The 10,989-nt window shown below is 34.8% G+C and overlaps 1 protein-coding gene across 1 annotated transcript; it reads right to left on the reverse strand.

Moving 5' to 3' along the window:
• Positions 1 to 524: 524 nt before the first annotated feature.
• On the reverse strand, positions 525 to 10,780 carry Slc7a13 (solute carrier family 7 member 13). The gene is made up of 4 exons (XM_076835770.1): positions 10,096 to 10,780; positions 8,561 to 8,692; positions 3,716 to 4,077; positions 525 to 776 (listed from the first exon to the last, which is right to left on the reverse strand). The coding sequence occupies exons 1-4, from the start codon at positions 10,778 to 10,780 to the stop codon at positions 525 to 527; spliced, it is 1,431 nt and encodes a 476-aa protein (XP_076691885.1).
• Between the last annotated feature and the right edge of the window lie 209 nt (positions 10,781 to 10,989).

Here is a 10,989-nt window from a genome sequence, read left to right on the forward strand (position 1 = left end):
AAAAAAAAAAAAAGACTTAAGATGAAGAGAATGCTCTTTTTTTTATTTTTAATCATCAACTTTTACTATTAGAGCAGTACAAATTCAGTAGAAAAGGGATGCGATACAGAAAAAAAATGAGAAAATATGATAGCATCAATATATCAAACTATGCAAACTGATTTAAGTTTATTATCAAACAAAACAGAGCTTTAGTGATGCATAATTTTTTCTCTATGAATTTAAAGTCAGATACTGTCTTTTACACATATTATTTCATTTGAAAAAGTTGTCATGGGAATTTCACTGTTAATATCCCATAGTCTGTTTTGTATTTTTTGGAAGGCTATTTTTTGGGGGGAAGGCTATTTTTTTAAAATATATTTTTAGTTGTTGATAAACCTTTATTTTATTTATTTATTTATTTATTTATTTATTTATTTATTTATTTATATGTGGTGCTGAGAATCAAATCCAGTGCCTCACACATGCTAGGCAAGCACTGTACCTCTGAACTACAACTCCAGCCCAGAAGGCTATTTTTTTTAAGTATCTACTTCTGTCTCTTCACCAGATACATCAGGAATGCAAACATTAAATAGTAATTGTAAATAGCAAGTCATCGTCTCAAACCAAACCAACTTCAATTTAAAATATACTAAAGGTATGTAAAACAGCAGTCCACTGAGAAGAAACAGAAAGACATAGATATAATGCATCTTGGGAGACTTTACCAATGGTATCAAAACCATGCCCAGGCTGATGGCCATTGTTATGAATATAAATGGCAAAAACACCTGAAAAGAGTAAAATTTTAAAGAATAATTAGATATGAATATTCATGTGTGACATATACATATTTATGTAAACAAAAAATGAGGCATAAATTAATGATAGAAAATAGGCTAAATTGGCTATTAAATTAGATAAACCAGGCTTAGAACTTTTGATCAATGCCTGAGTAAGAGGAAATGATTAAGACTCTAATCTGCAAGGTTAGGTTGGAGGGAATAGACATGTAGCCTTTGATTGTTCGTGCCTGGAAATAATTATGACCATGTGCTGGTAAAATAGCCATCTGTTGATCTAGATGGCATGAATTTGTTCAGAAGGAGTTTCTAGGGCCAAGGGAAGGTCACAACCATCTTCCCTAGAAAATACTTCAAGTTAGTAAAAAATTCAAAACAAAAACATAGAGACCATTTAGACTCTGTTACATTGGTAAATACTGGTAAGTAAAAAATTATGACTTTATAAGCTCAGCATATTAAGAAAGAAACCAAAAACTCGACTCAAACAGTTCTCCCTGTTTTTTTGTTTAGCCAAAAATCTTAAAGATCCATCCTTGGAACCTGCTTTGTGTTAGGGTTAGAGAGATCCTATATTACCCATTCTAGGGAGATAATATCAGTCATTTTTGAGATGAATTTATACCCTTAAAATACAATAATCTAGTCACAATTTATGAAACACTTTAATGAGAGGGTCCTTCATTTCGGACTTTAATGAATGAAGAATCTCCTCCTAATTTCAAAAATACCCCTAAGATAACGATCATCCTACAGCTCAACATTAGTTGTCAAATAATTGAGAAAGGAAGAAAAAGCACTAATGTGGGAAGACAAGAAAAATTTAACCTTGTACTTGGCCTTCCTTTTGTCACAAACATAAGTCAAATAATAATATAAAAAATAATAACCATTAATGTCTGACCCTGGATTGTTAGCATGCCTTGGCTTATTTAGCATATACAACATTTCTAGGAGGCAAGTATTATGCATCCCCTTTTTAGATATGAAGGAACTGAGGGTCAGAGGTTAAATAACAAGATAAGGTACAGAAAAATGGTGAGGAATTGGACTTGAGTCCAAGCTCTTAATGGTTATACTGTTTCTTGGCATATTACAAATTCATAATTGATTCATAGCTTCTCTTTAATTGCATCTAACAGTGTGGGTCAGAAAACAGCAAAGAAGGGATAGACTGAAAAAGATGCAGGGTGTGAAACCAGAAGGATAGAAGACCTTGGGGAGGCCCCTCCAAGGGACAGCATGGACATGAACCATGGACATCTATACCATACATCCACACATCCCCTCCCAAGGAAGGATCCTCTGGATGCCACTATGGAACAGTTAGCACACTATGGTTTTTGTGTCACCTGATTGTTTCAAGAGATTACAACCTGCCTAAAGGAAGGAGCCAAGTCTTAATTTCTTTCTCAACCCAAAGAACCTAGGAAGGTGCTTCCAATATAGTCACTTCTCAATAACAAATATTCAAATACACAACATTGAAGTGGAGGCTGGATGGAAGAAGTAAAGGGAGAACTGGAAAGATGGTTGTCAGTCAATCAAAGTTGTGATGATTGGGACATTCATTTCTTCCTCCCAGAACACTTTCTTTTATTTTGTTAAATACTCTGAAGAGACTGCCTAGTTCAAATCTTGGTTTGAACTAGGACCTTTAGAGGAATTAGCTCCATGCTAGGTGAGCTCTGGTAAGTGACCTAGTTCCTCTAAACTCATTTCCTTGTCTGTAAAATGGAACAGAAGTATCCACCTTTTGGTTTGTTTGTTCAGTTTTGGTAACAGAGATTGAACCCAGGGGCTCCTAACCATTGAGCCACATCTCCAGCCCCTTTTATTTTTCGAGACAGAGTCTCACTAAGTTGCTTAGGGCCTTGCTAAATTGCGGAGGCTGGCTTTGAACTCATGATTCTCCTGTCTCGGCCTTCCAAGCTGCTGGAATTACAGGTGTGCATCACTGAGCCTGGCTAGTATCCACCTTTTGTATTATTGAAGGAATTAAAAGTTATCATCCAAACAAATCTTTGCTCATACTACCTAGCCAACCAAAACTATTGTATTAATCTGTTAGGACATCTTTCCCCATCATATCCTTTATGCTGCGAAGTTTTTGCTTATATCTTTTTCTATGGTTAAAGTACTATTTCCTCTCCTGTGAAATGTTTCATCATCTAGACTGAAAGTAAGTTTAAAAGTAGCAAAGTTGAAATGATGAAATTAGTTAAATGATCAAAATCAGTTAAATGATCAAAATAAGCTGATGTTTCAGAACAGTAGATGTCATCATTTGTGATCTCACTTTGCCTCTTCTCTTTCTCATTTGCTGAATTTGACCCCAAATGTGGAAGAAACTTGTTTGTATAAATAGCTACATAAGTAAACCAAGTAATCTCTGGTCAAAAGACGCATAATGATCTGTCCCATCACCCAGAGAGTTGTCTTTCTGATGAACCATTAGATGGAAACTTCCAGTCTTTATACTGAGTAAAGCCTATCCAATAAAATTTAAAATAAAAATTAAGATCAGATTATCCTTACATGTTTCAAAATTTGCTGAGTAGTTGTTAAAGTCTGTAAACAAGTCTGGATGGCGCCTGGCAAAATGCCAGAGGGAGTGGTTTGTGAAGTAACACCAGTGAGCCATTAAGTGTGGAGATTCCTGATTGGTTGACTGCTGTATCTAGTTTATGTTAATTAGATAAGCTGTGTGGAATGTATAAATACCGCTCCTGTCCTACAATAAATGGCTTCCATTCCTACACAAGTTGTTCGTGTCCCCCCCGCCCCCCGTTATTTTGCTGCACCAAGACTGCGGCAAGTAGTAAAACATCTACTCATAGATGTCCTGACTATAATCTTCAAATACAGTTATACATAATATGTTTCATTTCACATAGAAAAAAAATATTTAGAAAACCCACTTTTACCTTATAAGGTCTATGTAGATTCGGCTCCTGGTATCTCAGTTTTAGTATTCCCATCATTGTTAATACAGTCCAGATAGAAATCATGAAATAAAGTTTGTTTATCAGTTCAATTAGATTTGTTAAGACAATCACAGTGGATGCCAGGGCAACAATTAGTAATACAGATATTAGTGGAGAGGAGTGAATGTTAAGTGTATTAAATAACAAAGGCAGCTGGCCTTGCTGGCCTGCAATATATGTCACTCTTGTTAAGTCAAGCACATTAACCAGAAGGTTGCTATATAATGAAGCAGAAATAGCAAAAGGAATAATCCATGTTAATTGGGGGATCATTCGATCAGTCCATGTAATAGCCACAGCATCTGCAGAGAAACAAAATACATGAAAGGAAAAGTGTTAAGAAAGAGAAATGAAGCATAAGCCTTTTAATAATATTATTTTATTTGAAAACAAAAAATTTAAAGAGAATAAAAATTTGTTTTTGTTATAATATCAATGCATATGTCCATTTTAGCCTCATCACAATTTATCATAAGTGCTTATCATGTTTATGTCTTCCCCAAAAGACCAGGAACTTTTTGAGGCAAGTTCCCTCCATATCTTTTCTACAAAACTAGTACTTTACTCGCCAACAGACATAGAGTGAGTTTTCAATAAATACTTGTAAAATGAATTGGTTTTATTGAACAGATGATTGAAGACATGCTTGTTTTCTAAAACAAATGTGCAGAGTGCTGATAGATACAGTCAGAGAAAAAAAGCACAGTGCAACCCTGTTGCCCCAGGAATGAGACTTACCACACCACGGTGTGTAATAAAATACTCAGAAAAAAGAACCAAGTACACAGAGAAAATAAATTACACAAGAATAAAAACGTGTATGACTTTTGGGATTTGTCTAAATTATAGGCAGGTGACTCTCAGCTAGAGGTGATTTGGCTCTTTGCCAGGTCATGTGGAAATGTCTGAAGACTCTTGGTTATCTCAACTAGCAGGGTAGAAAGTTGCTACTGAAACCCAGTGGGTACAAGCCAAGGATGCTACTAAACACCCTACTATGCACAGAACAGCCCTATACAACAAAGAACTGCATAGTCCAGGCTGGGAACGTAGCTCAGTAGCAGAGCACTTGCCTAGCATGCATGAAGCCTTAGGTTTGATTCCCAGCACCACACACACACACACAAATATATGTCCAAAAATGTCAATGGAGTTGAAATTGAGAAACCCTGCTATACATGCTACAGATGAATCTTTAGAAAATATTCTTTTTCTTTTCCTTCCTTCCTTCTTTCTTTCTTTCTTTTACTTTTCTTTTCTTTTTTTTTTTTTTTTTTTTTTGGCTTAAAGGTGAAGAGACCTTATAATACCAATTCAATATGAGACAGTAGGTATTAAAATCACCAATTAAGATAAACATCAATTGTTGATGAAAATCCACTTGAGTTCAATTTGTACTACATAGATATATACTAAGACAGATTATTCTATCACAGAGAAACAACTTCTCAGTTTTTCAGCGGAATAAGCGCAACAGGGCCTAATGTCCCTGGGGGTAGTGCCCTCTGGGATTACACTTTGATGTGTAGGTAGGTTGGTTTCCAGGGGAACCTCCAGGACATCAGTATACTGGTCTATATAACAAAAAGACTTTTTAAATGTGACAAAATTAAAATATCATCCATGCTTAAGTTCTCAAGATCTTTATTTTTAACCCATTTTTAATAGCTTCGGAGTCATGTTGATTTTCTCTTTGATACTATTCTATAATAGCGGTTAAAATATCTCTAGTTTCAATTCTTAATCATTTCAAAAAAAAGTATTGTTAATTGTTTGTCCAGACCTCCACATAACTACCCACTTTCAGATACATTTTAAAATTTTTTTTCTTGTAATGAAAAGTAAATTCTCCAATTTCCTAGAAATGTAGTAGGTTATAACAGGAGGAGAATCCGGTGCAGCTCTCCCAGTGTGGCTGGCAAAAATAATACATAATCTTCCTACATAATTTTTATCCCTCAAATGATTTTTCTCTTTTCTACTCCTTTCCATGTGCCATTTTTTCTTTTCAAAATTGTGTGATATATGCTTTTGTAAAAAGTAAAATAGCACTGAATTCATGAATTAAAAAATAAATGCCCTTCTCCTCAACAATTTCTCATTCATGCACCCCAAATGTAACTACTGTTAACATCTGTTTGGATCCTATTCCACAAATTTTCTACAATTATACTGTATAAGCATCTATGAGGGGTGTGTGTGTGTGTGTGTTTATACTTGTGTGCCTGAATGTTTGTATGCTTGTGGCTTATGTGTGAGCATGCTTAGTCTCGATTTTGCTCACTTCCCAAAGTATCTTGATTATATTTACATCCATCTAACTTATATCCATCATTCACATCTATCTAATTATGTTGGTGAATTCTCAATAAATTAATTTATCTACGCATTCCACAATGGTGGATTAGTAGGATATTTTCAGGTGTTTGTTTGTTTGTTTTGTTTTTTGCTAATAAAAAGTCATGCTTTAAATTGTAATAATTGTATTATTCTCCTCAGAGTAAATTCTTAGAAGTGAGACTTGTGAATCCAAAGGTATAGACACTGTCAAGTAAGGAAAATATTATAAAATCACTCTCTAAAAATGATTGTATCAATTGGCAAATAATTCTTAAATTCCCACTTGAATTTCTAAATTTTTAACCACCTTTGGGTGTTTGAGACCAGCTTTCTAGAAGGTATGTCTGAAGAAGAAAACCTTCTTAGCTCTGTCTGCATACAGTTTATTTCCTGTTAAGATAATCTTGTCCTGTGCCAATATTCTCTAGTCTTAAATATGTCATCAAAACCCCAATGACACCACTGTAAGCCCTCCTGTCAGAATGTGTCAGCAGGGCTTCCAGAACACTGAAATCCTAGGGCTGAAGAAAATGGAACCAGGCCTCCTCACTCCCACGTTTCCATACACCTTGTTTTAGATGGTGCCCCTTCTTTCCTCACTAAAGAATATTTCCTTTCTTCTAAGAAAACAATGGATGAAGAAACAGGTCAGTTCTCCAACACTGACACAGACAAAAATGTTCACGTGATTAACACCTTTGGTTCTTTTACCACATAAACCTTAGAATCTAATATTTATTACAGTTGGTATAGTTTTTTCAGTGTTCCTCGAATAAAATGTAACAACCAATCCACAATGTATTAGAGATATCCCTCTGCATTTAGAAATTCTTCACATCTTTCTGATATACCCGTTTGATTGAAACAAATGCAGCCCTCAATCCTTAACATTTCTAATTCTTTTGTTGGTAACTTTTCTAACTAATTATACAAATTATGCACTGCACTAAAGAAAATTTGTTAAATTCAGTGTAAAAAAAAAAAGGAAACAAATCACAGTACTATGCCAATTGATCATGATTGTTAACTATCTTTTTCTGTTTTATGTGAGAATATCAATTTATATTTTCTATCAGTATTGCATTATAAACATTCTTCCTTTAAGCATCATCAAAAATATGATCTTTTATGGGTTTTTTGTTTTGTTTGCAATACTGGGAATCAAACCCAGGGTCTCATGCATGCTAGGAAAGTGATCTACCACTGAGGTACATCCCAGACCCTTTTAAGTCAGGGTTTCACTAAATTGCCCAGGCTGGCCTCGAACTTATAATCCTCCTGTTCAGCCTGCTGAGTTGCTGGGGTTACAGATGTCCTCTGCCAGTCTACAACTTCAGAATAGTCTTTTATGTACTTTCCCCTAAATTGTGTTTATTACAAATTTATTGGATATTTTGTGATCTTTAATTTTTGCTGCCACACTTAATGATGTGATTGATGGCCATCCCTATATAGATATTTTTCATACGTAGTTCTGACTAATTTTCTTAATTTGAGTTTATGCAGAAATTTAAATTCAAAAATACTAATTCAGAATTTAAATGGTCTTAGGTCTGTATTCCTGAAAGAGTAAGCATTATAAACCAAATTACAAGTGATTATAGTTAAAACACTTTGTGAATTTTCCACACAAGCCCAACTGTTGTGCCACCTACAAAATTGCTGCCACCATTACAAGGCTTGAAAAGGGATTAGTCCTATAGGTGCTGGGTGACAGGTTTGTCTCAGAAGGTGGTGAGTTAAGGTTTAATGCTGGTGTGAGAAAATTGCTAGACTTCCGCTTTCCCTGTATTTCAATTTCTATTTTTCCTTTTATTCCTTAAATCTTCTATTTTTAAATATCTGTTTATTTCTCTAAAATTTTCTTATTCTTTTACACTGTATTCTACAATGTGAGCTTTAAAATGGTAATTTTTATCCAAATTTCCACTATTTTCAGGGTCTTTTACCACTATAAATTTTAGATTAGAGTTATTAAGTATGAACTCCATAATTTTACATATTAATTATATGCATCAATTAATCATTAGTATTTACTCTTTTAATGGCTAGTATATTCCATTTTAAATTTATCATTTTTTCTTGTCACATAGAAAAATATCAAGACTCAAATGCTTTGAAAATTTAGTAGATATAAACACCAATTGTACAATGTCACTGTGATAAAAAGGAATCCTGAAAGGAATAATTAATTTCTTGAATTTTACATCAGAATTACACAAACATTTTCCACATTATCAGGAAATGTATAGTCATGCTTTTAAATATGAATTTCCTTTCTAAGCCAAATCACACTCCTCAGAACTCTGTTATTAGAAAATTACAAGTGTACTCTATATATAGAATAATGAAGAACAAATAGCAGTACTGACTGGTAAAGTGATACTTAAGATGTGCTGAAAGGAGCAACACTTTATTTATTGCCTTAGCCATTTGTATACAAACCTGAAGAGAGAATTTCTCTGGGTGTCAGAACAGTCAGGTAGGAAATGTTAACCAGTAAAAACAAAACAGTCACCAGAGGTATTGCTGTAAATATGCATTTGGGAATGGTTTTGCTGGGTTTCTTCAGCTCCCCTATAAAACATGAAAGAGCAAAATCATATCTGGCAAAAAAATCATTTCTTAAATTTATCTTTAAAATTGGTACACATTTCAAATATTAGGCTGGATTCTTCCTCCTCTACACACACACACACACACACACACACACACACACACTCACACACACAAACACAGAAGCAAGCTGCTGCATGCCCATCCCACTCCAAATTTAGTGCTAAGTGAAGAAAAGGGAAAGTTTCCCAAATATTTCCCTTAGATGATAATTTTTTGAACATACAAAAATCAAAAATGAAATTTGAGCCCATAGTGTCTGGACCATTTGGAATCTACCTACATCTTCGTTCTCTTCTAGTAGGAACAGGCACTGAGTTAGAGTAGTAGGAATAAAATAGTGATCAAAAACTCCATGAAATTTAACCACTAAACAATCACATAAACAAAAGTTAAGATAATGACTATTTGATCATCTGGAAAGAAAGTGTTGTGGGATATATCATGTGACAATTTGATGGTCCCATTTGTCATTTCTGTTATAAATAGACAGAATGGCACTTTTTCATTCCTCAAAAATGTCATGCCCTGGCTTGCCAGTGTGGCCATTCTCTTATGTGGAATGACCTTACTTTTCCTAGTTGCCTAGATGATCCCTACACAGCACAGCAAAATTACTACTTCTGGGAAAGGAAGAGAGGAAACTATCCCTGGTTAACAAAATTGTCTTTTTAAACATTTGCAAGGCTTATTTTAAAGAGAATTAAAGAATCAGTCATAGATTTTTCTCTCCCTTTCCTTTATACCAATAGTAAGTGCAAAAAAAAAGGGGGGGGGAGGAGGAGGGGGCATGCTTTGGCATATTTGTAATGGTTTTTCTAGATCACTATTGTTTTCAAATGTTTTTCAATTTGTCACACCATTTTTCTCAATTTTGACATTCTCTAAAAATTACCCCAACCCAATGAACTCAATAACTACAGACTTGTTTATACAATGTGACCCTCTGCCCTGATCACTGGCAATAGAAACAGGTGACATCCTACACAATGGAAGCCAATCATTTCCAATATATAAGAAAATTTCTCTCAAGCATTTGAAGCAAAGGTCAACAAAGATTAAGAGAATCAAGAGAAAAACAATGAAATGGTTGTTAAAAAAAGAAATATTAATTAAGAAGTCTCATATTTGTGGTCCTAGAAAAGAAAGGTAAAAAAGAGAAGTTGTTCAATAAAGAACTTTGGAATAAAAAGGAAAAATAATTAAAAGTAAGTGGCAAGTATGAGGCTGACAGGAAAAAATATTGAATCATTTATTTAAGATAAAGCTCAAAATACAATAAAAAGATGTGCATTTCATAATGTATGCAGTAAGTCAGGGCTTGAGTTTTTTTTTAATTTTTTTCTCAATAGACTGGTAATTACCTGCTATGTACGTTAAGTTTCCCCCGCCTGAAAATGCAAAATATCCTTGGAAGATGGCTTCTATTATCTGGGAGATGTCTGGAAACTCAGCATCAAAAGCATTCTGAAATCTTTCTACATTCTCCTTCTTGCCTCTCACCAGCATGAACACTCCACTGAGGGAAATAAGGCCAAGTATGGCCACTTTCAGCACTGTGCTTACCATCTGAAGCCAGGCTGCTTCTCTCACACCTCGAGAATTCAGAATTCCCACACTCCACACCATGGCCAGGGCTAGACATTTCTTTGGTAGTTTTGGTGTTAAGCAGCTGGGATAAAAAGGTTGGATGCTGTACTCAGCAAGAAGCAGGGCTTGGGTAGCAATTATCCCTGGCCCCACGAACAAGCTTGTCCAAAGTCTCAGGAAAGCGATCAAGGGGCCAAAGCATCTCTTGAGAAAATAATAGTGAGCTCCACTGTATGGGAAGGTTATTCCTATCTCTGCAGAGCAGAGAGATCCTGTCAAGGACAACACGGCACAGATGGCCCAAACACACAGGGAGAGGCCCACGTTCATGCAAGAATACTCCAAAACCCCTTTGGGAGACACAAAAATCCCTGCACCAATTATACTAATAATTAAAAAACTTGTGCCCCTGAAATATCCAAAATTTCTCTTAAGCTGTATTTTCTTCTCTTTATCCATGGTAATTGAGGAAGTTTTAAAATCTGTATAAGTTACCTTTCCTGAATTTTCCTGCCTATATTGCTGAAAAGGATGGATGCTCTAAAATAAAACAGTGCTGTCCCTTTTGTTCCACCCTCACTAAATACAGTCTATTTTCAATAATTAACATAGTATAAGTGACACATTTAAGTGAAGAACAATAAATTACTTGTGAAAGTTAGTTTAAC

This window comes from Callospermophilus lateralis, chromosome 16 (genome assembly GCF_048772815.1).
Source record: "Callospermophilus lateralis isolate mCalLat2 chromosome 16, mCalLat2.hap1, whole genome shotgun sequence".
In the NCBI taxonomy this organism is placed as follows: domain Eukaryota; kingdom Metazoa; phylum Chordata; class Mammalia; order Rodentia; family Sciuridae; genus Callospermophilus; species Callospermophilus lateralis.